We start from the raw sequence: 25,893 nt of genomic DNA, 5'->3' as shown, positions 1-25,893 counted from the left end.
CAGGTAACATTTACCTATTTTTTTTTCTGTCCTTCAACAGTAAAGTGCAGCTTTAGCTTTGCACCAACAGATGCTGTCAATTGTTAAATCCTTTATTTTCACCATCTGCTTTTAAATCCCTAAAAAAAAACAACACACATTTGATATATTGAAAAAGAGAAACTCACTGTGAGATTGAATCATTTAATAAAAAGTGGAATATTTAAACCTTTTAATTTGCTTTTTGAACATTAAGAAAAGTTTTCTCTTTGTGCTTTTGCTCTACATCACGTGACCTCGTGGAAATGAACAAACTGAAATACAACATATCAACACCTTTATTCAAAAACATCAAATCACTACAAGTGAGTAAAATTTGACCGGATCAAACTTTCTGGTTTAAAATAAGACAAAGACTTTATTTACAAACGATATTTTCTCAAGTTAAAACAACGGAACTAACAACATGGTTCTTTTTTTCTTTTTTTAAATCATTAATACAAAAACATTGAGACAAAATGTGATTCTGTAAAACGGTCGTTCTCATCCTGTGAGAACTTTCTCACTGGAGAAGAAGGAAACTCTCTTATCCACTTTGCTCCTCAGTTTTGACGGCAGCCAGTTGAGCTGCTTCGCAAACAGCTGCGGGTTTTTCCCGATGAAGTCCTCACACGATCTAGAGAGAAATCGAGAAAGACATTTTTAAAAACATGAGGAAAAGTGAACAAACGCAAAATAATTCTATATTTAATAAAAACACTTTTTTAACCATGAACCTGATCTGAACTTGTTTTGTTAAATCAACTCTTTACACAATTATAATCTCAAGTCTCACAAACATGCCACACGTACACAACACAAAGCTCATTAGCATGACACCATGTTGTACTTGAGCAGCCGTGCAGCTCAGAGTATTAATAACAGTAACGGGTCTGTGGGCTTTTGTTAAAACTGCTTATTCATGTGTGACAGGCGGGGACATGCAAAACAAGTCCTCACTGCACGTTATGTACAGAGCACATGCGGCAAACCAGCGCACACCAGCCACAGTGATTTCATACAGACTGTGTTGAACTACACTGGGACAAAAGTTGGAAACTCAGGCGTCCTGCACCGACTCCTGATTCCTGATCAAACATGAGACGTCGAGACAAACTGGTCGAGACGCTGCTGGAGAGGAAATGTGTAGAAATCATCATCAATCATGGTCGGCCATAACGTTCTTTCTGGACTTCAGTATTCAGACTTCTTGGAATGACGCAACAATCCTTTAAAGAAATTAAAATGATAAAATCCCTGATACACACCTTTCCTCCTAAAAATGAGCGAGAAGGCCAAAACAAAACATCGGCATCTCTGTAAATACTGTTGAACACATTTTCTAGAAAACCTTTTTCTTGTGTCTCCAAAAAAGAACTGGGAGAAAAACAAAAGGTTTTTCAGAATTATTGCAGCATTCGGATCTTTTGTTTCCTTTTCTTGCTTTGTTCGCTGCGTTTTTCGATGCCTCACCTGAACAGGGAGTACGGCTGCGTCTGGAAGACGATCACGTCTCTGCAGTGATGTTTGGACACAGCCCTCAGGACGGCCACCTGACGACAGGACGAGAATCACAAACTGAATCTGGGTGTAAACCGCTCGTGGAAAGTTAAATCTGTACGTTGCTTCCAGCTGAAATGACGACAATGAGCGATGCGCTGCGGGGGAAACGTTTCCACAGACATTCGTGGTCTGCAGGGGACGAACCCTACTGACTTGTGATCCCGTCTAACGCCACCTGCATGTTTTTTCAGTTTCTTTCCTCGAGTGAAAATGTTCGTTGTTTACTTCTCTGCTCAGTTGTTGGCTTCACCTGTGAAACCATCGTGTCACCACGTACGTGCGCTGAGCCGCTAAACCACTTAAGATTTATTTATGCAACGGTTTCACTCGATCTATAATTAGTCCACCCGTGAAACTACGGCTGTTTCACGAGATTACAGCAGGAATGTGCGGGTTTCTTTTTCGCCCATGTCTGCAAAATGCTGAGGAAAAAGGAAATACTCTTTCACTGCAGTGTTTCACTTCCACAAACCTCGTCTCAACACAAACCTGTAAAACAGCTTTAATTCTAAGTGTTAGCTGGGAAACATTTGTCTTCACGCACCGAGTCGATGAGGATGCAGAGGTTACTGCTTCCCCCGAACACGACCACGTCACTGTCACTTCCCAGACTCGCTGTGTGACAGACCCTGAGGACCAAGAACAAGCAGGATATCTCACACGGATTCTCAAAATACCACAAGATGTGTACAACTTGTTATTAAAACACAGACGCGCTTCATAAAAAAGGATGACTGAAGGACCTGGGCTTGTCCTCATGTGGATGAGACATCTTCGTCCACTCTCTCTTTACTGTGTTGAGCTGCCAAGCATCATCTGGAGGAAAGAGACAGGAAGTACTACAACTGCAGTACTACAGTTCATGTTCAATATCATACTGCAGTTCTCGTTACTACTTACTGCCACTTAAGTACTAGTTCACCGTCTCACTCAAATTACTTTTACTACATTTTTATTATACAGACCTCATTTATTTTCATTTCTATTTGGCAGTGGTTCTGCGTTTACTCTGTATACACACTGTATTTTTAGACTCACTACTAGTAATCACTCATAGTACTTTTACTACCTCATTACTGTAATCTGGAGAAAACTGGCACAAGAATTTCTTTCAGGATTAATTGAGTCTCATAATTATTTTCATCAAGATCCAAGAATTAGTCTTTAAACCATTAGAGTCAGAGACAGACGTACTGAGAGTGTTTCCGTCTGTGCCGAGGCCTCCGTACACGAAGAGCGCGTGATCCGATATCGCCGTCATGCTGTGCATCGAGCGGCCCAGGGGTGAAACGGACAGCGAGATGTCACTGGTGAAAAAGAATTTAAACGCTGTCAGTGAATCTCGAAAGAAAAGAAATCAAACATTAACAAAAAAAAAGTAAAGTTAAACCAAGTTTTACATTTTAGTCCACGTCCACGTGTCCAGGTCCAAACAGAACATGTCCAACTCTGCTGTCTCCTGTAAACCATCACACACACACACTCGGCTTTAGGTAATGAAAGTGTAACATGTAATACAAGCGTGTCTCGGAAACTGTGGTTACACGGTAGCAAACACTACAAGGCCAAAAGTATGCAGACACTCTTGTGGTTTCATGTGGTCCACCAGATGGATTAATGATTCTGTTCATGGGGCTGAGGAAAGGGAAGGGCCTCCGACAAACTGTGAGCAGTTAGCAGCACACTGTTGTCTAGAAATGAAAACAAAAATCATAATATTTTCCTTTTGTGGAACTGAGGCCCCATGAGAAATGACATCGGAGGTCACGTGACCTGTCACTTGATGTGTCTGTTTACTTTTGGCCGGATGAGCTTCTAGACTCACCACGCCTCCAGAGATGTAACCTTTGCTCCCCAGCAGGGCGCTGGCATGGCAACCTCTGGGAGCCGGAGCTGGACCCTGCACGTTAAAAAATTAAAAAAAAAAAATCACATGACGGCATTTTCACACCTGAAAATCTGAGCCAGCTTCGACTTTGATCTGTTTGATCTGGTTAGTTTTGGTTTCACATGAATTCAGGGAGCGCACTAAGACCATCTTTGTGTGCAACTGAACATTTGAAGTAACTTTGTTAAACTCACCTGAGTCTCTGGCATGGTCCATGTCGCGGTGTGTGTGTCAAAGACATTGACCTCATTGTTCCAGCCCCAGCACCTGAACAACGTGTCTCCAATCATCGTCTTGGGGTAAAGTACTTTGTTATTGTTGGTTTTTGTACTCGTGTATGCAGTTATTGTTGTTGTGATTACTATTAACAGTATTTACCCAGGACATCTCTTCCACGATGAAGCTGGACGACGATGTGTTCCGAACATCCCCGATGGTTTTACATCCATATCCACCAAAGTAAATTAATCTGCACCGAGACAAAGAGAAAAAACGGAGTTCTCCTCATTAATTCACACGAGAAACGACAGAAACCCGGAAGCAAAAGAGTGAATTCAAGAAAAACTAGAATTAACACCCAGTGGTTGTTTGCCTCCACCGTCCAGAGTCACCTTGACCACGAAAATCTAATCAGCTCATCCTAACGTCCAACTGAACATTTGAAGAACTTCCCTCAAGGTGTTCCTGAGATATCGTGTTCACAATAAACAGAAAACATAAAGCCTCAGGGCGTCTCAGCAGAGGAATAAAATCACTTTCGGAACATTAGCTTCCATTTGAATCAAGTTGTGTCAATACTCAATTTTCTTAAAGTTCTCAGAACACATGCTGCGTGAACTTTAATAAACGGCAGAGTCCTTCAGGGCGGCCGGGTGTGGACGGCTGCTCTTCTTCGTGAGCTGTGTTGTGGATTTGACTGAACGGACCTGTCTCTGTGAACCCAGCAGGAATGTTTGTTCCGTGGCGACGGCGTCGTTCCCCGGGTGTCGGTCACTTTCTTCCACGAGCAGCACGACTCCGACAGGTCAACGCTGAACATCTACAAAGAACGGGGGGGGGTTACATTTGTCCGATCATGCAGAGGCGGAGCAAATGACATTTCTTTAAAAAGGTATTTAATATATTTAAGCAGATTTTTTCCAACACCAGATCTTCAAATATCTCATCATGTCTCATGATGATCGTAAATGTCGTCAACAGGTCAAGCTCACTTGTCTGTGGCAGACCTGCCAGGAGCGTTTCACAAACTTTGGAGGCCCAAGACATAAGGGACCCGGGGGGGCCCCGTGTTGAACCAAAATATCCCCGTCGTGTTTTTGTGCTCATAAACTCGTCTCACAGCATTTCAATGTTACTTTGACATGTGGAAAATACATGAACTCCAGAACTTGCTGTAACATGATATCGGTGAGACAGACAAACGATGGCTGCAGGGATTCCAGGCTGAGCCTCTCGGGTTTCACTGTGACAGAGTCGGAGCTAATCTGACTGACGATCTCTGGAAATCAAGTTTGTTCATCAGCTTTCTGTCTGAAATGAATTCTTTTAAAACATCTGGAGGGAAAACATTCCCTGTAACGCGTCACCAGAAGAAACGCTCGCAAAGATCTGGTTCGTACCACGTGAGGGAGAAAAGCTCCGGATAAAGTCAAGTACGGAAGTTTTCACTTTACTCAAACTGCAGCGAACAACTGCGATCCCAAAACAAACAGCTGACAGGCAAACGATGTGTTCCTCCTCCGCCACGTGTTGTTTGAAGATAAACAAAGCTACGGTTAAAGAGGATGTGACTACACAACCTGACTTGTTGTTCACTCTGTGAGAATCTCACCTGGTTGCTGTGTGCGACGGCGTCACATCCTCCGAAAATGTAGAGTGTGCTGTTGACGTTGGAGCCACAGAAGCCCAACAAGTCCGGAGGGAGGTGGCCGCCGATCTCCCTCCGCTCCCTGTCACAGAGGAGGTGAAGAGAGGAGCAGAGTAAAAACTCACGGAACACACTGACGCCTTCTCTTTATCATTTTATCTCCTAAACCGTCGTCTTTGCTCTTAATCAATCAATTTATCTTCTAAACAACTCTTATCAGAAAAACATTCCACATTTGACACGTGTTCGTCGTCTCCGCTGATAAACTCAGCCGTCTCTTTATCTCACCACGTCCCGCTGTTTAAATCCCAGAGCCATATCTCATCACTGGGCAACGTGACCTCCTCGCCGGAGACGACCTGCGAGGGAACGGACGAGATAAAGTCGTGTTTGAAGACTCGGTTCGTGTTTGTCACAGAAAAAAACATGCAGGCTGGTTGAAGGCTGATGGAAACGAAAATCTGACAATAACCGTGGACATTTGTGTCCATAGCAACAATCAGGGTCACCGCCATGTTTCAACAGCTTCAATGAGCCACTGCATCGTTTCGATTCCCCTCAAACCTTCGTGTGACCCCCTCGTACCAACTGGTGGAGGAAGCACCAAACATTTGCTGCTGTAATTTAAACTGGTTTAGAGGTTAATACTTAAAAAAAAACATATCCAGATGTATATATTCAGCATTGGGTCGTGTATTTTCTGTATTTTTTCATATGTCAAGTCAATGTAATTTAACCACTCGAGTACATTAAGATGTTTGACTTGATAATCCTGCAATAAAAAAAACTATAATTTTCTGTTCCATTAACTTACATATTAAAACTTTTAGTTTAAAGTGACTATTTGTTTTGGTTTTTACATAGAATTCAAAGTAACATGAGATAATTTAGTCTTTAGGGGCCGGAACACAGAAGCAGATGACGGGGCTCCAGGTGACTCGGGTTAACTCAGGTTAACACAGTAACTCAGGTAAACTCAAATATTACAGGTTAACTCAGGTTAACACATGTGACTCAGGTTAATGACTCAGGTTAATTCAGGTATCTCAGGTTGACTCAGGTTGACTCAGGTGACTCAGGTAACCCTCTCACCTGGTATCCTCCCCACACGTACAGCCGGTGGTTGTGGGTAAACGCCGTGTGGCTGCTCCTCTCCAGCGGACTCACCGGCGCGTCTCCCCCCGCTGCTGCAGCATCCATCACCCGCTCCGGTTAAAAACTTCCGTTTAAAATGGTTTCCCGTTTATCAGAGAGAGAGAGAGAGGGAGAGAAGGAGAGGGAGAGAGAGAAGGACAGAGAGAGAGAGGGAGGGACTCGACCTGCTGCTGCTCCTCCGGCTGCAGGAGCGACAGAGACTTCACTGATGAACGTGTTTTTCAGGCTCCTCTCCTCTCACTCCTCTCTTACTCCTCCCATCATCACGGCCTCCTCACTGGAGCAGGTTCGCTTTCTCCAGAAACCCGAGTTGCACTGGAGGGGGGGGGAGGGGAGGGGGGAGGGGGGAGGCTTCTGATTGATCAGGAACAGGTGAGAGTGGTTGATGGTGACGTCACGTGACTAGAAGCACCTGCAACGTGCGGAACATCATGGGCGGGTTTGAAGACGACAGGTCCCTGGGCACCCACGTCTTAAACAGCCCCCCCCCCCCCGAGATTTTTTATATTTAGTGAATTAAATCGTAATGCCGAGAAAATTTGAGAATGAAAATGAAACGTCAACACCGGAGCGTGGACGCAACAAACTGAGAAGACGTCACATTCATGACACACAAAAGATAAAGTGACACACACTGACATTTATTCCTTAATATCATTTATACAGCAAATACTCGATGAGATGAAAATAAAAAAATACAAACCAGGAAAAACAGTGTCGCAGAATTCTGTTTCCTGCAAATATCAAAATGGATTTGATGAGTAAACCGTCACTGACTTCTGTTCTCTCCGAACACATTATTATGTGACTCTGCGACTTCCTCTCTACGTCAGAGTCAAATATTCAGGAGACCAAACTAAAACCGAGCAACACGGGAAAATGTCACAAGACAGTTCCGTGGTGTCATTTCATATACTCGAGGACATTGTGACTAAACTGTGGTCGAAATATCCGTCTAACAGTCAGCGCTAAGTGCAAATATGCGAAAATGAGATCCAGTGATTTAAATCTCAAAAGAATCTGAATTTGCACCAACAAAAGGTTTTTATGCCAGATGTTAATAATTCATTTAAATCAGCGAATTTGGAACAAGCAGCATAATAAATCTATTTTCAATCTCTCCTCTAAACCTCTCTAACCAATATATTATCTTCCTGGCGACAGATGTGTAATGCAGCAGTGTAATTTCATCAAATGGCAATCCAGAAAATAAAAAGCCTACGTGATTATTTTTGGCCCTAACAGTAGTGTAAAGCTTGAATTAAGAAGAAGGCACGATCAAGATGAGTTGATTCAAACAGGTCGAGTGCTGTTTTCCTTATTTTGCATGAGCAGAACGCGACCTGCTGCTGTGCTGTGCTGAAAATGCGTCTTTCAGAGCATCTGTGGTAAACGTGATGGGTCAACAATGTTTGTTTTTTTTTTTCAAACACTAAGACAGAGGAAATAAAAATTGCAGCAGAAACGATTCTTGGCAGCGTCCGTCACCGTCCTTCTTTTGATGCCGCGGCTGAATCCGAATTCAGAGAGGTATTGAAGTCAGTAACATTTGGCTGCATCGCGTCAGCATCCCGAGGCTCAGTGGCCACATTCACTCCCGGTACCAACGTCCGTCCTGAGAGATCCGATCACGAGTGGTCAGCTTCGAGTATTAATGCTGGTAAACCCTCGTTAGCTCAGTTCGTTGAGATCAGATGACGCTGTTTTCTCTCAGTTTACAGATGTGAGAGTTGACGAGAGATGTTCGGATTCCATTTTTTCCTTTACCGATTCCGATACCTGGAATTTAGAAAAATAAATAAATACGTATTGCATATTTGAACAGCTTAATGCTAGTAACCCGGTATGGAAGTGGTTCTTTTAATGCTTTATGAGTTTCTCTCTACTGACGACTGTGTGTGTCTGAATCAGCAAAAATAAAAGAGAGAAAGAGAAAGAGAGAGAGTCAGCGGAGGCTGAGCGAATCGATGAGAAGAGTAAAAATACATTTGATTCATTGTGAAACTGCGGCGGGTCCGTGTTCCCACAGCCGACAGATTGTGAGCACATGCATCCCACAGCACTTGTGATTGGATCTCTCAGGTCAATGTCCCCGTCAATGAGACTCCTGTGGCACTGAGGCTCCGACTCCACCCTTGGCCTTAAGGTCAGTTGGAGCAGGTTAATCACACTCATAATTGCACTTGAGGTTACTTCATGTCAAAGCTAGATTTAGTTTAGTTTTATTTTTCTCCCCACAAGCGGCCGTCTAGCTTCCTGAAGGAGTCAGCCCGTCGCCGTCGTGCTCGCTGCGCTCAGTCCTGAAGATCCCTCTCCCGGTATTTCTGCATTCGCTGACAGCGAGGACACGAGACACCCGGAGCTTTACAAGCCAGGTGAAACACAGCTTTACAATCTTTACACCTGGGTCAGAGACAGGGAGAAAAGGAAAGCATGATAAAGAATTGTTGAACTGAAGGTGAAGAAACAAACACACACCGGACTTTACTTTCTTCTTGGAATGATTAAATGTCTGTTGATCTTGAAGACAGATGTAGAGAACGAATTCAAATTTGTGACCATATGTTTAAGTCTCTGATTCTCAACCTGAGGTTCCATTTGCATTTTAATTTTTCCAAAGTTGAAACAAAACCTGGATGTTTTAATGCCGAGCCCTGTAAGGTTCTGGTGCCCATAATCTGGTACTACACGTGGGAGCATTAGCAGCGGTGGGATGAATGAATAAAGGTGTGGAAACAGAGGAGGGAGGGTTAGGACCAATTACCTGGTGGTGCTGTCGAACTGGAAGGGGAAGATGGTGTCATCGGCGTGGCAAATCTGGCAGATGAAGCCGCGCTGCGTGCACAGGTCGCACTGAAACACGTGGCTGGAGGCAAACTGCAGCAGTGTCAACAGGTAGATTGCGTATCGGCCGTCTGCGATCTAGAAAAAAACCCACAGCGGACAGGTGAGTATTGAGACGTTTCAAAGGGACAGATGACAACAAACATATCGAGGCGTCAGGATACCTCCTGCAGATCTACGACACTGTACAGGTGGCTCGACTCCAGCAAGTACGTTCGCTGCCCCATTCTGGAGAGAAAAGTGAGAAAAAACCTTTTTAAATGAATAAAAATGAAATAACATTATGTCATCATAAAATAGTGGGACATATGAAAGGGTCAACAAGGTTTTAAGACCTTTTAAATCATACAGGAGGGACAATATAATTATTTGTCAGAAGTTTATAACAAAAATTCCTTTACATAAAATGATTTTCTTAATGTGACCTGATGTTAAATGATCCAGGGATTCATTCACAAGTTAAAAAACTATTTACTTAAGTTGAGGTTTTTACTAAAGCTGAGAATCTGTAACAGTCTGATGATTCTCAATCTCACAATCCCACCTTCTGTTTGAAGTCAATAATAATTCACATTTGAGACAAAGATATATAAATACATGAAATGAATGAAAACTGGATGATCTGTTTTTTTAAGACTGTGTCACGGCTGCAGATTCCCTGTAGAGAACACACACACACACACACTCTCACACACACCTGGCCTGCAGTTTCTTGTAGGCTCCGCTGCGGCAGGTGAGCAGGTAATCGCCGAGGAGGCGCAGTCTCTGCCGCAGGTTGTGCGCCTGAGCCATGGACTCTGAGTGCTTCACTAACTCAGGGTTTAACTGCTCCAGGTTGAGCAGAGGCTCGTATTCGACCTGAGCCAGCAGCTGCAGGGCCTTCTTAGACACCTGGAGACACACACACACAGCATGTAGGTCCCGCTCAGTCAGAACATGTGGATTCATGTTCTGTGCGATTACCACAGAAAAACTAAAAGACAGAACTGGCCTCAGTTATTAAAACAGTCTTTAAAGTGATGCAGAGGTTGTTTTAAAAGAGAACTTCAGAGGATTCTGCTCTTACAAGACTTTCAGATCAAATCAGAACATCCGTCCTTTCATTCATTTTCTTCCGCTTATCAGAGATTTTGTCCAGAGGCAGTGCGCTTGTTTTTAAGTTCCTCCTACAACATCCTGAGGTGTTCCGAGGCCAGATTGGATACGTCGTCCCTCCAGAGAAGTAAACATCCCAGACGACATCCTGATTCGACGCCTAAACCATCTTAAATAGCTCCCTTGCCACAATGGTCCTCCACTGACCCACCAACAATCTTGTGCTCCATATTCCCCTCACTCATGAAAAAAGCCCGAGACACATGCGTGTGGTTAGAACGTGATGTGTAAGTCTGCCACCCACCTCTCGTTGTGTGAGGTCCCAGTTGTGCACTATGCGTGAGGGGATGATGGTGATGTCACCGTGGTGACAGGACTCACAGTAGTACTGGCCTGAGAACTCACACAACCTGGCTCTGCCCAGGGACGGACCAATCTGCTGAGAACATCCTGTGTGTGACAAACACTAATCAGATCTCAGCCTCTGATTCAGGGATTACAGATCACAGCCGAGTTTCATCGATGGAAACAACACTGAAAATAATAATGAAGGAAATTTAGCACGTGTTTGCGGAGCAGGAAGAAGAAGAGGAGGAGGAGGAAGAAGAAGAGGAGGAAAACAGTGATGCTTTTTTAAAATGTTACCTGCACATTTGAAGCTCTGAGAGTCCAGACCCTTCTCCGAGGGTACGGTGCAAAGATGAACTAAAAGGGCTCCATCTTCCTTCAGCCTGTGCTGCACCAGCCTGTGGAGATTCCCAGTCACCCCCAGGCGTACTGCAGCGGGCTCCTCGCAGCCATCGTCCTCCCCACTCTCCAGGTAAGAGTCCAGAGCTCCACGGATCAAAACCCTCCAAGAGCGAGCCTCCTCTGCGCTCTCTGCCCTGAGTCTCAGCGCATCCCTCACGGTCAAGAGTTTGAAAAAGGCCGGACCTCCAAGGGAGACGTCAGGCACCACATCCCGAATTTCCTCAATGGTGTGGTTTAGCTGCTGAAACTTTCTCCCGCCTTGCACCCGAAAGCCTTTCAGGGCCTCTAAGGAGAGGGAGAAGATCAGAGGTACCCATGTCCGAGCTTCAGCATCTGTGGAGAAGTACAAAACTGCTTCTTTGATGGCGTCCGTTTCTAAATCAGTCGTCCGAGTCCAGTCGAACTCCTGCAGAGGAGGAGGTGCCTCCAGCCCTCCGCAACTATTATTGTCCATGTGTACTAACCCTCTTTCAGGGCTGGAGGGGGTGGAGGACGCGGATGAAAGTGTGCGTTCATCTGCACCATTCTCACTGCACGGTTGTAGCACCTCCCACTGCTCATCGGCACGAGGCGCTGGCCGGCATTTGTTGACGGCCTCCGCGATCCGGTCCACCCAGTCCTCAGCTTCGCCACGATTGGCCGCTCGGAGGTAGAGTCGCTTCCCAGGAAAGGCCAACTCGAAGCGGCCCTCGGGTAAGGTGACACGAGCGTCCTCACACCGTACCAGGGTGCAGTTGTCACAACAGTCCCGCTCCTCAGCGTTGAAATACAGGCGGAACTCAAAGGGGGACAGCTCGCAGTAATAGTCTCGCCACAACCCCATTGCACCTCGTCTCTCGAGATGTCCGAGCTTCAGCAAACCACGAAACGGGTTGGACAGTCCTGACAGACACACACAGACGGACACACACAGTTAAAGGACATACAGCAGCAGCTATTACACATGATCTCAGCATGATCGTCAAATAGGAGCAGATTTCAGTCAATTCTTCAATCTGATACTCCGTGTGATGATTATACATAAAAACAAATGCACTAGTTTCAGTTCTCCACTTGTAGAGTACCTATTTGTCTGCGATGGACGACACTGGGAGGGGACTGAGAGACCTTGGGCTCAGGCGTAACGGCAGGTGGAGGCACCTCGTCGTGATCAGACACCTCCTCCAGCTGGGGCTTGTAGATGTCATCCTCCGAGATCCAGGAACGGGAATGCTGCGATGTTAAAGACAAAAGCTTGAATCGTGTATACACAAGGAAATAAAATCAGATTTACCTGCCAACGGTCCCGATGCTAGAAAACATCACAGCTGAGTCTATTCAGTGAGTGTTTCCTGTTTTAATTGATGAACAATTAATAAAAGGATTAAACCTGGATGAATGTAATTTTAAACATTTTCATCCTGGCGACTAAATTGAACTGAACTGGCATCGTGTGGTAACTGCAGTAAGTACTACATTGTGAAAATGTTGTGACATATCCTGGAGCTCTGAACTCTGTGCCACAACCTCGTGCTCTAAAAGTCTACAGTTCCCAAAACCACACGAGCGAAAAGAAATGACGGCGACAGATTTTTCCTTTTTCCACTGGAAGAGTCAGACATTCTATCCGTCAGTTCCTCAGTGGGAAATCCCAACTAGCAACAGGCGTGACAGCAAGTCTCCATCTGTTGAATGTTGAAAGTTTCCTTGTTCATTAAGTTCAAGTATACTTCATTTTTGGCCATAATGGTTTTACATCTTTGGAATTAATGTAATTTATAAAGGTACATATATATATATATATATATATATAAACAAACACAAACACATATCAGCTGATATATCAGTATAAAATATTTTTGAAACCCTGATATTGACGTCAGCATTGCCGTTGTTTGTTTACTCACATTGTAGATTATATTTTAATTTTGCTCCAGAAGGATTTACACTGAGTCAACTCTGAAAATATTGATCATGAGGCAAAAAATGTCTCAGAATCATAATAAGGACCCTTCTGTGTTCCACATCTGCCCTCAACATGTCCAACTCAGAGCTATTTGTCTGCTAATATACTCACTGACAGAGAATCTGTGGACAGCTTCCTGCTCAGGATGCTGGCAGAGCGACGAGGCCCCGGATGCACTGAAGGCTCCGAGCCGCCGCCGCTCTTCTCCGAGACGCCGCTCTTCTCCGAGACAACACTCTTCTCCGAGATGACGCTCTTCTCCGAGGTTTCTACTTCTTGCTCTTTCTGAACAAACGCACAATTCTCCTTCACATCAGCCGTATTCTCTTCGTCTGTGCCAGCCTCCAAGTGTAACTCATTAGAGGTTTCATCGCACGTGTGAGAGGGAGTTTTGTAAACGTGGTTATCGTCAGACGACGGAAAATCAGGGGAAGTTGGCGGCGGCTCTGAATGGGAGAGGACAGAGTGTGGGGGCTCGTCTTTCAGGTCTTGCGGTGGCGTAGCAGGATCCTGGGTCTCACTATCAGAGCCACTGAAAACAGCCGTCTCCGAAAACTGATCCGGACCCGTGCTTGACACAAAGGAGGAGTCTTCACGCATGGAGTCCTGACTGCCCTGTCCGCACTCCCGAAACTCAGTCACCAAACTGCAGAGACAAAGACGTGACATTTAAAAAGTTGATGATAAATATTCTTCTTCTTTTGTCCTTAGTTTTTTCCAAACTCTATAAAAAAATCTATGTATTATATAGATGTATATAAACACAAGATGTTATAATTGTCTTTACAAATGCATCAGTTCAATTTAAATCAACATAACTTACTATTAATCCCACAAGGGACAATTTGAGGAAGTGACATGACTTAAAATCAACCGTAAAATACAAAGAGGAGGAAGAGTTCAAACAGACAGGGCGTGTATAATTTCCTGTAACAGCTGAGCGCTGTAGTTTTTAGCAAAAAGGAGTTCTGCTGTGTTTGGTGGGGACTATTTTCAGGCGCAGATTAATGCACAGTTGGTGCAACAGGATGTCGCATTAGGCTTAACTCAAAATAAACTAATGTGTGTGTGTGTGTGTGTAATAAGGAAAGAACGTGTCATCCAGTGCATTTAAGTGTCTCATTGATGTTTGCGGGGGGGTTTTGGACAAGAGTCGTCTACAGCAAAGGGAAAAAAGAAATAATCCACATACAAAACTTGATTAGCAAATCAATTAAATGTTGGTTTTAGTCTTTTCATGGGATTTCGTTGGCAGAAAGATAAAAAAAAAAAAAAAACACAGACTTTACTTTTAACAATATGCAGGCAGGAATACTTACTCCTTCTGTGGTCTCTTGGTGCTGATGTGATTGGAAATGTCCAGGTCACATGAAGACCACTGCTCTCCTGTCGGGCTGCGGGGGTCCTGCCCCTGCAGGAGGCTGTCGGAACTCAAGCTGGAGGAGAGCTGAGAGGAGCCCGTGGTGTCCAGGCTGAGATTAGAGGAGTTGAGTGCAGTCCGATCCCCCTGTAAAGCACTTGACTCCCTCCCCACAAACAACACTGGACACCCTCTCTGCATATCCTGAGCATCCGACGAGCTCGATGACTGAGACACCGTATCCCACGACTCCTTCCACGTGGACCTGGAGGAGGGATGGTCCCCGCCGTTAAGGGTCAGGTCGAGCGTGTCTACCTGGGAGAAGGGGCAGAGTCCAGCGAGAACCAAAGGCGTGGTGGTCCACTCGTTGAGGACGGCGGACTTGTAAGACAGGTTGAATGTGAGCGAGGCCAGACCCTGGAGGTAGCTGAGCAGCACGTCCCGCTCCTCCGTGTTCAGGAGGAGGGCACTGGGCTGATAATGCACCCGCAGCTTGGAGTCCTCCCGGAACAGCGATGCGAGGTAGCACTCCAGCAGGCCGTGGTTGAGAGCCAGCCGCAGCCACGCTCGACAGCGACCCACGTCCGTGCCGACGAAGCTGATCTTCTCTAGCTCCGTGATGACATCACTGGGGATTGGAGAGAGAGTGTAGGGAAATGATCAAGATACATTGACCCCACTTTAACCATATTAGAGATATGATAATGTTTGACAATGTGTGCCGCTGTGCTGACTTACCGGTGGGTGACGGTCTTGAGGAGGCTCCAGAAGAAGGGCTGAGGGAGGGGAGCCCGGCCGCCCTTCCTGGTTCGTCCCCCAGTCTCGGAGCGGATGTACTTGCTCTTGATGCCGTGGATGAAGATGGCCTCCAGGGCGCAGCAGAGCAGGTTAGCGTCAGCATCCTCACTGGTTACGACTGCGTCTGACGTTACGAATCGCTTCTGCAGCGCCTTGAGGGACTGCGCCAGCTTCTCTTTAATCTACGAGACAACACAAGGGAGCAGGAAATGTCAACGTCCTTGTTTTTCTGGCGAGAAGTCAATTGAGTTGCTGTTGTGATGAGCAGCACGTTGGGAAAGTGACGGTAACTTCTGACACGAAGCTTGCTGTTATGAAATGTGTCCTGTTATTTACCCACATTGAACATGACACCCAAAACACAAAACAAGTCTGCGTTGTGCAATAGCTTGCAGAGTAAGGACACATCGTTTCAGCAACACTGAGACGATGATCTCTGTGTTCTCGACACTGAAGCACTCTTCTCTTACTGCGCTTCACTAAGCAGAACCTGAGACTCCCAGTGAGAAAAATGTGCAGAGGTAAAAATCCTCGTCTGCTTTTCCCAGACTCACACACATTCATTCAGAGCTCAGTACAGTGATGTAACACTGAAAACTGCTGAGTACAGTTACAACAGTGTCATCAAATACTACTTCACTATCACAGACTGACAATGTTCAGCAAAAAAAAAAAAAAAAAAACGACAGAGACAATAAAGTCAATTTCTGACTCTCACCAGAGTTGGAGCAGAAACAGTAAAAGAGAAAACAACCACGACACAGAAAAGTTTTGGTGCCATTCTGGAAAATATACAACTGGGATATCCAGCAAAAAAGTTATGATCATGAAGAGAAGAGTGATTTTTAAGTCGTCGTCCATAAACTGCCAGTGTGAAAGGTCGTTGTGATAAAGATCAGCTGACACTCACATTGACCAACGCATGAAGCACAACCGCAGCTTTAGACTGAAAGAAAATGCTTTTACTTTGGGAAGAAACTGATTATTTATAAAGGTGGAAAATGCTCATGGAGGCGTTGGTATATAAACCTGAAGATAATGGACGTCAACTTACCCAATACTTCTGCTTGCGTGCGCTCAAATAAAATACCAATAATGATTAAAGTTCCAAAAAGGCGGAAGAAAAGTCAACACAGAAACATGATCTTTGATCAAAGGGAGCAGATTGTCGTTTTACCTGTTTGACATCTTTAGCCTCAGGTGGCGTTTCCGGCATCTGTGTGGCTAGCATGGCACCTCCTGGGAGCGATTGCTACTCCCACATGGCACACTGAAACACAAAAACAAAGATTTACTAGATGTGTAACAGGCGTACCTCACAGTACGCACACCAAATATCACATTTGACATTCAGGCATGATAAACAAGTAATGCGAGCTCGTGCACCGCGTGATGCTGAGGAAACATTTTCCCCCTCTTCCTCCTCTTCGGGGCAGCAGCATATTTTCCATAGAGCAATCACAGCATTCTTCATCATGAGACTTTATGCTGTGTGACATATCTGCAATTTCAAGGTTTCAGTGTGTAATCACATGTAAGTGAGTCATGTGAGGTGATGTTTATAAAGAGGGTGTCTGCAGGGAAGTGGCTGCACAAGCTTCAGAATTAACTTCCCCAATTACACAATGAAAATCCCAGATGAAGCAAATCAAGGTCCTAAAAAAATGATGTGAGACCCCGATCCAATCAAAGCCCGATGATATTACCGCTCATCTACACTGAGGCGTGAGGGTTGTTTCGGTTTAGATCTCGGTCCACAGAGAGACGACTAAGCAACATGGAAACAGAGAAATCTATTGTCTTTGCCGACCGTTTCATTCAACAGATGCTATGTTGTATAATCATTAATATACAAGTTTAAAATCAGTGGTAATAAACTGAAAGTGAGAAGTGACAGGATTGTTCTGCAGCTTCTCTTCCTCTCGGTGATCACTTATATGTTTTAATGAATTCTACCTGTAACACGAATAAACTGCATCCTATGCAATATTCTAGTGACTAACTTTTAAAGCTTAAATAGTAATAACAGTTTTCATGTATAAGTTTACCATGAGTGAAAGTGAACAGAGATGACAGGATCACTCTGCAGCCTGTTAACCTCTGTTCAGCCTCCCCCTGTTCTCTGTGGTCCCTTATCTTGAGGTTTAAAGAAGCCGAATTCACAATATAGTTGTTCTCACCCACGTGCGTGTCTGTTTCTGGCGTGGGTTAATCGAGCGACTGATAAAAACCGTGATTTAATCGCGGCCCGTGACCACTGCACGTTAACCGGCGCTCGCTCCGAAGATGCGGCGCTGCGATGATAAATCACGTCTTTGACAATCTAGACGTGGTCTGACGCAGACGAGAATAATCCTGGTTGTTCACGACAGCTTTGTTGTGTATTCGGCTGAAATGACATTAAATAAAAAGAACCACAGAGAAAGTTACAGAAGATTAAATGGTGTTTTAACTCGACTGCTGCACAGACCCTGGTGCGTTCAGTGTCTACGCCAACGACAGAAATCAAACAAACGACAGGAAGTCCCACGTGAAGCCCTGAATCAGTGGAAAGTCAAAAACACATTTTTTTTTATTTTAAAGAGTCAATCTATCAGTGTTAGCACGGATCATTAGCCACACACAGCTAGCTTACTTACCTAAACAGGCTAACTGAGCTCAGCGCCGAGCTGACGTCCCCGCGCCGCCAGGTGCCACTTGTAAACGGCGGCGCACTCAGGAGCGGAGTCGGTCCGAACAGTCGCTCTCCATCGTTTGCGTCAAAAAAATCCCGAAAACCCGCAGAAAAGTGCGTTAGCGTCGATTTGTTTTGACGCGAAGCGCCGCGAGCCACCCGACTGGACCCAACTGCATCATGGGAGCGTGATTACACCCGCGGCGCCTTCACAGCTCCCGTCGGAAACATGTGAAAAGGAGACTTTTCAATATTCACGCGCTCCTCCAGATAAACTCAAAGTAATACGTAGAACTACAAGATGGGTTCTGTCATGTTTTGTAGTTCTTATCACGCTGGTGGATTTTAAAGCACATTCCCCCCCCCACCGGTAAATTTGGTTTCTAACTTGTGGAGGCAGCGTTGATAGCGGTGCAGAAACGGTAATTTACGAGTTTTACCTGAACGCGTCAGCTCCGGACTGTTGAAGTTGCTGACACGTGAGAACTTCGTGTTCCTGTCACACACTCCTCATTACCCACAATGCAACAAACCGGTGTCGATGAGAAGAGTTTGTTTTCTGCTGCTTTTGCTCATCAGGAAATTATTGTGCAGCAAATTACAGATGAGACGAAGTGAAGAAGAATCATACAAATCATTTCTCCTCACTTCAGTAGAGCAAATAATGTGTGTGTGTGTGTGTGTGTGTTTGATGTTTTGAAATGCTTGATTGCTGGTAATGAGAAATGCACAGTAGCATTAATAATAATAATAGAAATAGGAATAAAAACAATAAACAATTATTTATGCTGGATGATAAATAATTTTTTTTATTGGATATGACATGTCAGAAATATCTATCAAAATGCTTCCCCTGGAAATTAAATTAACAAATAAGAACATTCAACCAATCAACTGAAGTAAGTGAATAAATAAATGAATGAATAAATAAATACACAAATAAATAATCTGAAGAACAGATTCTAGATGTTCTTGAGTAGAGATGAAAGCAGCAGGTGGGATCTCATTAGATGATTTTGAATTTCCTTCCTGATCAGTTCCCAGGAATCAGCAGTGTAGCCCTACACACACAAGAATATTATTAATATTAGTTACAACATAGGGAGGTAGGTAGGAGGGTAGGAGGGTAGGAGGGTAGTAGGGTAGGAGGGTAGGAGGGTAGGAAGGTAGGAGGGTAGGAGGGTAGGAAGGTAGGAGGGTAGGAGGGTAGGAAGACTTACCAGCTGATGTAGGAGGTGACGTGACAGTCTCTTGAAATACATGTGCAGCTTCTTGTTCTTCTTCTTGTGGCCGTCACTCACAATCTAAATAAATAAAAGGTTTTGAAAAATACTTTAAAATTCTACTTTGTTTCAGTTTGATAAAAGGACACTGTCACCATGGAGACGCCTCGGTCAACAGCACTTCGACAGTCAGTCAGTTTTAAATGTGAGGGAACGAGTGAGGCTGCGTTCATCCACCCTGACACTTACACAGGAGCGAAGGCCGTCAGCCTGTCGGCTCACGATATTGCGGAAGTCCTCCAATCTTCTCTCCTCCCATGATGCAGCACTGTGGTCCTCCTCAAACAACAACACCACCTCCTCCAGAACCTGCACCGTGAATGCAAGTTTATCCTCAGCCTGGGAGAGGAGGAGGAGGAGGAATGAGATGAAGGAGAAATCATACAGAGATACATTTGACAGCTGTTTTAAAAACTGGATGTAAAATCAAGAGATATAACAAATACAGTAAAACACACTTTTCTCTTAAAGAAAAGAAAATCTTGTGTTTTCTTCGCTGCAGGTTTTTATTTTACTCACCGATGCTTGGGACGTCTGATTGTACAGATCGTTAGGGAAGGACACTTCCACATCCTCAGTGGAGTTAGTGGAATTATGAGCCTGCGTCACACACACACACCTCATGTTGTCATTTCATTCACTTCAGTTATTCCAAAGACTTTAAACCTGATGCAAACAAGTCCACTCACCATCATCTCCAGCAGATCCAAAGACTCTTCACTGATCTGTTTGAATTTATGATCCATCCATCTGCAGCTCAGCGCCGAGCCTGCGACGCTCAGGCCGAGACAAACTAAGAAGATCCTGTGGAGCATTTTTAAAAGAGCAGGTAGAGGTTGACTTCGTAAACTCAGGTGTCTCCTGCTGTTTGTGTTGGAGCAGAGCTGCAGAGCCTCATTTATAGCATCACACACCTTTTTCATTTTCCTGACATGAGCTGCATGTGGCTTTCACACATCAAGGTTAAACCTCAACATACACTCCACTCATTATTTCCATTTGGCTTCATATAATCATTCATTGATAAAACTGCAGGTGTCACTGTGTCCATTCGGCGTCATAAAGGGAACTTCCTCGAAGAGAAGAGGAAAGTGGCTGTGGCCTGAACTTTGACGCTGGTTCATGTGACATTTCACCTCATTGTGACCGGGGCTGCACCAATGTGACAACCAGAGGGATCTCCTGCACATTTTACTCTGCAGACCAGGCCACATTTAAAACCTGATATGAAAATGAAAAATCACACAGTGGCAGCAGAGTTTTATTTTGTTATGGTTCTTTTGTCAGGGACAGAGATGTGTTTTTGAGAGAAAACTTGAAATCTTTGCACACACGTCCGACCTGGTGAAAAATGAAATAGTTTATGATTATGTAGTTGATGGCAGAGTATCTTTCTGAAGTGAGGATTTAATGACCAGTAAAGCTGGGCGTGTCTGCAGGTTCCACATTCCAAACAGGCCACAAGGTGAAAGCACTTCCCTGAACAGAAAGTGAAAGCAGCTCCGGCCTGTGGTCATCGCTGCTTCACGCAGCTCACGTCATTTTCTGTAGAATGAACACACATGCAGGCTGTGAATGAGCCTCATGGTATTTCATCATGTCATTTGCGTCAATCATATTATCAATGAAAATTGTATTTTCACTTTGTTGTTCAGTGGTTGATTGGGTGTTTTCTTTTCTTTTAAATCTCCAATTACTATTTGTCATTGTATTATTATTATTATTATTATTATTATTATTATTATTATTATTATTATTATTTGTTATTGTTATTATTATTATTATTATCCTTTGCAAAATAGACATAACTAAAATGAACAGTGTATATATCTGGAACTACAGGGTCTATATGAATAATCTTTGTATTTATATATACAGTAGGTAGCACTTCATAGGAAATCAGGAAGTTGTGGCCCAAATCCTCTTCCAGTGCAAAGCACAATACAACTAATTTATTCTTATAAAGTGAAAACATTTTCATTTCAGTTTAAGGTGTGTGACAGCAAGAATGTTGAGGTTTAACCTTGATGTGTGAAAGCCACATGCAGCTCATGTCAGGAAAATGAAAAAGGTGTGTGATGCTATAAATGAGGCTCTGCAGCTCTGCTCCAACACAAACAGCAGGAGACACCTGAGTTTACGAAGTCAACCTCTACCTGCTCTTTTAAAAATGCTCCACAGGATCTTCTTAGTTTGTCTCGGCCTGAGCGTCGCAGGCTCGGCGCTGAGCTGCAGATGGATGGATCATAAATTCAAACAGATCAGTGAAGAGTCTTTGGATCTGCTGGAGATGATGGTGAGTGGACTTGTTTGCATCAGGTTTAAAGTCTTTGGAATAACTGAAGTGAATGAAATGACAACTTGAGGTGTGTGTGTGTGACGCAGGCTCATAATTCCACTAACTCCACTGAGGATGTGGAAGTGTCCTTCCCTAACGATCTGTACAATCAGACGTCCCAAGCATCGGTGAGTAAAATAAAAACCTGCAGCGAAGAAAACACAAGATTTTCTTTTCTTTAAGAGAAAAGTGTGTTTTACTGTATTTGTTATATCTCTTGATTTTACAGCCAGTTTTTAAAACAGCTGTCAAATGTATCTCTGTATGATTTCTCCTTCATCTCATTCCTCCTCCTCCTCCTCTCCCAGGCTGAGGACAAACTTGCATTCACGGTGCAGGTTCTGGAGGAGGTGGTGTTGTTGTTTGAGGAGGACCACAGTGCTGCATCATGGGAGGAGAGAAGATTGGAGGACTTCCGCAATATCGTGAGCCGACAGGCTGACGGCCTTCGCTCCTGTGTAAGTGTCAGGGTGGATGAACGCAGCCTCACTCGTTCCCTCACATTTAAAACTGACTGACTGTCTAAGTGCTGTTGACCGAGGCGTCTCCATGGTGACAGTGCACTTTTATCAAACTAAAATAAAGCAGAATTTTAAAGTATTTTTCAAAACCTTTTATTTTATTTAGATTGTGAGTGACGGCCACAAGAAGAAGAACAAGAAGCTGCACATGTATTTCAAGAGACTGTCACGTCACCTCCTACATCAACTGGTAAGTCTTCCTACTAACCCTCCTACCCTCCTACCCTCCTACCCTCCTACCTACCCTCCTACCCTCCTACCCTCCTACCTACCTCCCTATGTTGTAACTAATATTAATAATATTCTTGTGTGTGTGTAGGGCTACACTGCTGAATCCTGGGAACTGATCAGGAAGGAAATTCAAAATCATCTAATGAGATCCCACCTGCTGCTTTCATCTCTACTCAAGAACATCTAGAATCTGTTCTTCAGATTATTTATTTATTTACTTACTTACTTTAGTTGATTGGTTGAATGTTCTTATTTATTAATTTAATTTCCAGACTATTTATTTACTTATTTATTATTTCTTTCTTTCTTTCAATGAGTTGTTTGACTATTTATTAATTTATTGGTTGAATGTAGTAACGTATTTTGCAATATTTACATTTCATTCACGTCAGATCCAATAAAAAAAAACATCTTCCAGCAAACAGAAACGTTTTAATTGTTTTTATTCTCATTGCATCAACAAACACAATGCAAATAATAATAATTTTTTATTATTGCATATATGCATTTCTAAATATCAGCAAAGATCACACACTGAAATGTTTGAAGTTTTTCCAACTTCAGATCAGTCCATCAGATTAAGAAAGAGTTTTTTTAGTTGGTTGACTTTCTGCACATTGAGTATGTTTTCTTTACTGTGTAACATGGAGATACTTTGTTGAAACGATTAACTATAAAAGATAATGAACATTTTTAAAAAACAACACAAAATGTAAATTTGTTTAAAACCTTTGCTCCTGAAACTAAAGCAAGTTTCTCGTTCAGGCTCCGACACCCACAACATATCTGGGACATTTTCTCTCGTGGGGATTTCAGCTGGGAGTTTGTTCGTACATGCTCTGAACGATGAAGTCAGAAGAGACATCAAGAAATAATACACAACTCAACTTGTGTAAAAAAAACAAACAAACAACAACCTCCGCCTTCCCTCAAGCTGTTCATGACATATTGCATTCACAATAATATGAGGTGACCGTGACCTTTGACCCCCAAATTCTAATCAGTCAATCCTTGAGTTCAACTTAACATTTTTACTAAATTTGAAGAAATTCCCTGAAGCCGTTCTTGAGATATCGTGTTCACAGAAAAGGGACGGATGGACGGACAACCTGAAACGATTCCTCTGTCATTATTATCAATTCACAATCAACAACTAAGAATGTACGATCAGAACTTGTTTGGTGAAACTGTTCGTAGGTTCAGCGACGTCAGTCTCACTCCCATGGGGCTTCGGCTCCGTCAGTCTGGGCGTACACCGACAGTTCCTCATACAGTCCTGCGTCACACCTCTCGATCGCCAAACCCTGAGAGACACAAACATCTTTATAGGACACGAGCCATGGACATTTTTTTCTGTAACATTTGCTGAAAGACTGAAATAATAAAAAACACATTTTCTTTTGATCTATTTTATTTATAACAACATCAAACTGTTGCTGATTTAGTGTTTTATTGTTGTTTAAGCTTAAAATTCTACATGAATGAAATGTATGACAAAAAAGAAATGTCCTTGTCTATAATGAATATACAGAGATGTTCCAACAAACCTCATAGATGTGATCAGTGTCAGGCTCCTCATATATGATGTCCGTCTTCTCTGACTGTTTCAAAACACAGAAAGGAGAAATGAAGTTTGCACTTATCTGCCTAATATCACATTCTATCTATTGCAGCTTTTGTTTCTATCCCATCGTATTTATCTAATAATATATCGTATTCTATCTTTGCATCTATCTATAGAATAATTGGTTCAATAATTAAACAGAACCATCCAGCTCGTGTTGAAACAATTAGTCGATCAAAAGAAAATTATCTGAGAACCACTTGGATGTTTGATTAATGATTGAAGCACTGAACACAGCAGTCGTGTCTCACCACCATCTTTCTGCGCAGCATCAGAATAGCGACAGCAGCAGCCAGCAGGAGGCCCTGGAAGATGATGAGAACGTCCTTGATCGTGGTCCGTTGCAGTGCCTGGGATACGTCTGTGACCTCTGAGGGAAAAAAGGTGACTTGTTTTAAAAAGCCTTTCCTATTAGTCTGTACCAGACCATCAGTTCTCCCGGCTACTCACTGATGGCGAGAACTTGAGTTCCAGACCCCCACGTGTCGTTTATCTTGCAGAAGTACAGTCCGTTGTCCTGTGCTTTCACCTTCTCGATGTAGAGAAGGGAGTTTTTGGTTTGATTCCGGTCATGGAATTGAAACCTTGCTCCCTTTACCTCGGATCTGTCTTTAGGATCCCCGTCGTGTGTATCGGCCTTGTACCAGTGCACGGTGGCTGGCAGAGGTGGCTTTGAGGAACAGTAAATTCCTACGTTGCGGTTGAATTTTACACCGTAGAACCGGGGCATCTGGGTAACCTGGTGGTTTAGAGCCGCTGAGCAAACAGAAGTCGATGGCAGTTACTGTAAATCTGTTTCGATCAAGAGTATACATGCAAACCTCCGCCAACCAGTGGACCAAAACCTTTTGTTTTTAAAAAGATGTCAATCTTTGAGGTTACAGCTTCTTGAGCGTGAGTCTGATTTAAACACAAATAAGGGATTCTTGCAAATTAAATCTGAAATAACAAGAAGAAAATCAATTTATCAACATGACAATAATATTACAGTCTATTCTGTAACTTCGTCTTTTGGGTCAAAGCTGTGAAAGACTTATCGTTGGTTTGTTTGTAACCAAGACTACGCAAAAAGTACTGGATGGAATACCTCAAAGCATGGTGGTGGAATGCGATATAGGTTTCGTTGATTTCTCCGAGAATAATTCATCCATCTTGATGACGGAAATCAGACGTGTTCAGGAGACTTATTAATTTGGTGCAGAACCAAATAAAAGGAATCTGCTCTGCGTGTCATACGGCTGTTTTTAAAGTTTGCAGCGTTTCAACACTTCTTATCTTATCTCTTATTCCTGTTTCTTTCTCTGAAACAATTGAATATAAGAAAATAAATAACTTCATCAACATGACAATATTATTCAGTCTTTCTCTCAGAGGACAACTTCCTCTTTCCCCCATGCAGATGTCCAGGAAGTGATGGTATTGTGCACTCAAAAATAACATGCAAAACGTGTGTGTGTGTGTGTGTGTGTGTGTGTGTGTGTGTGTGTGTGTGTGTGTGTGTAGCTGTGTTAACAGAAATGAAAGACTGCAGTAGCCGTAAAGCTTCATGAAATGTGGATAATTCCACTGCTGTAAAAACATCCACAGTTTCAGTAATGTTGACATTTTTACCAAGACTCTAACTCTCGTTTGCATAATTTTAAATTTTCGGCCTCTAAATAAAATTTCCATTTCAAGATTCGACATTTACCTGAGAGACCGATCAAAGCCATTGCACAGCATCCAGCCAGCAGCCAGCGCATGATGACAGGCGAAAAGAAAAAGATTTCAAACGCTGACGTCCACACGTGTCGAGGTCCCTCCGCAGTCACGAAGAGAAGAAGTGTGAGCCGTCTGTAATCACACTAGTGTGTCAGGCAAATGAGGGGAAGAGTTGGCAGCACTGAACCAAAAAAAAAAAAAAAAAAAACCAGAGCACAACCCACAACATCAGAAACAT

The 25,893-nt window shown here is 43.5% G+C and overlaps 5 protein-coding genes across 8 annotated transcripts; 1 reads left to right on the top strand and 4 right to left on the bottom strand.

Moving 5' to 3' along the window:
• Positions 1-299: 299 nt before the first annotated feature.
• On the bottom strand, positions 300-6,797 carry LOC109642114 (kelch domain-containing protein 1-like). Of its 2 annotated transcripts, XM_020106784.2 has the most exons (13): positions 6,429-6,795; positions 5,625-5,695; positions 5,301-5,418; positions 4,396-4,508; positions 3,848-3,938; positions 3,664-3,762; positions 3,407-3,481; positions 2,982-3,040; positions 2,776-2,888; positions 2,325-2,397; positions 2,126-2,210; positions 1,492-1,571; positions 300-655 (listed from the first exon to the last, which is right to left on the bottom strand). In XM_020106784.2, the coding sequence occupies exons 1-13, from the start codon at positions 6,534-6,536 to the stop codon at positions 523-525; spliced, it is 1,218 nt and encodes a 405-aa protein (XP_019962343.2). In that variant the 5' UTR covers positions 6,537-6,795; the 3' UTR covers positions 300-522. The 2 variants fall into 2 exon arrangements, with proteins under 2 accessions (XP_019962343.2, XP_069373776.1); XM_069517675.1 differs by lacking the exons at positions 5,301-5,418; positions 5,625-5,695 and having other exon boundaries at positions 6,429-6,797.
• A 314-nt stretch (positions 6,798-7,111) lies between these two features.
• On the bottom strand, positions 7,112-18,429 carry plekhm1 (pleckstrin homology domain containing, family M (with RUN domain) member 1). Of its 3 annotated transcripts, none has more exons than XR_011239725.1 (13): positions 17,923-18,414; positions 16,461-16,553; positions 15,224-15,465; positions 14,445-15,113; positions 13,237-13,771; positions 12,245-12,392; positions 11,076-12,062; positions 10,735-10,880; positions 10,033-10,226; positions 9,500-9,563; positions 9,256-9,413; positions 8,478-8,894; positions 7,112-8,270 (listed from the first exon to the last, which is right to left on the bottom strand). XR_011239725.1 is itself a non-coding variant. In XM_069517671.1 (13 exons), exons 2-13 carry the CDS (start codon positions 16,512-16,514, stop codon positions 8,786-8,788), a joined length of 3,270 nt encoding a protein of 1,089 aa, XP_069373772.1. In that variant the 5' UTR covers positions 16,515-16,553; positions 17,923-18,157; the 3' UTR covers positions 7,112-8,785. The 3 variants fall into 3 exon arrangements, 2 of the variants coding, with proteins under 2 accessions (XP_069373772.1, XP_069373771.1); XM_069517671.1 differs by having other exon boundaries at positions 7,112-8,894; positions 13,237-13,337; positions 13,374-13,771; positions 17,923-18,157; XM_069517670.1 differs by having other exon boundaries at positions 7,112-8,894; positions 17,923-18,429.
• A 310-nt stretch (positions 18,430-18,739) lies between these two features.
• On the bottom strand, positions 18,740-20,082 carry LOC109642673 (interferon a3). The gene is made up of 5 exons (XM_069517583.1): positions 19,930-20,082; positions 19,760-19,840; positions 19,430-19,579; positions 19,178-19,261; positions 18,740-19,018 (listed from the first exon to the last, which is right to left on the bottom strand). Exons 1-5 carry the CDS (start codon positions 20,053-20,055, stop codon positions 18,920-18,922), a joined length of 540 nt encoding a protein of 179 aa, XP_069373684.1. The 5' UTR covers positions 20,056-20,082; the 3' UTR covers positions 18,740-18,919.
• A 1,275-nt stretch (positions 20,083-21,357) lies between these two features.
• Positions 21,358-22,752, top strand: ifnphi4 (interferon phi 4). Its single transcript, XM_069517322.1, has 5 exons — positions 21,358-21,536; positions 21,626-21,706; positions 21,887-22,036; positions 22,206-22,289; positions 22,419-22,752. Exons 1-5 carry the CDS (start codon positions 21,411-21,413, stop codon positions 22,515-22,517), a joined length of 540 nt encoding a protein of 179 aa, XP_069373423.1. The 5' UTR covers positions 21,358-21,410; the 3' UTR covers positions 22,518-22,752.
• A 4-nt stretch (positions 22,753-22,756) lies between these two features.
• cd79b (CD79b molecule, immunoglobulin-associated beta) lies at positions 22,757-25,863 on the bottom strand. The gene is made up of 5 exons (XM_020107557.2): positions 25,645-25,863; positions 24,405-24,710; positions 24,206-24,324; positions 23,878-23,931; positions 22,757-23,634 (listed from the first exon to the last, which is right to left on the bottom strand). Exons 1-5 carry the CDS (start codon positions 25,694-25,696, stop codon positions 23,545-23,547), a joined length of 621 nt encoding a protein of 206 aa, XP_019963116.1. The 5' UTR covers positions 25,697-25,863; the 3' UTR covers positions 22,757-23,544.
• Between the last annotated feature and the right edge of the window lie 30 nt (positions 25,864-25,893).

This window comes from Paralichthys olivaceus, chromosome 21 (genome assembly GCF_024713975.1).
Source record: "Paralichthys olivaceus isolate ysfri-2021 chromosome 21, ASM2471397v2, whole genome shotgun sequence".
In the NCBI taxonomy this organism is placed as follows: domain Eukaryota; kingdom Metazoa; phylum Chordata; class Actinopteri; order Pleuronectiformes; family Paralichthyidae; genus Paralichthys; species Paralichthys olivaceus.
The sequence above is the reverse complement of the archived record's forward strand: the minus strand, read 5'-3'. Positions and strand labels throughout refer to the sequence as shown.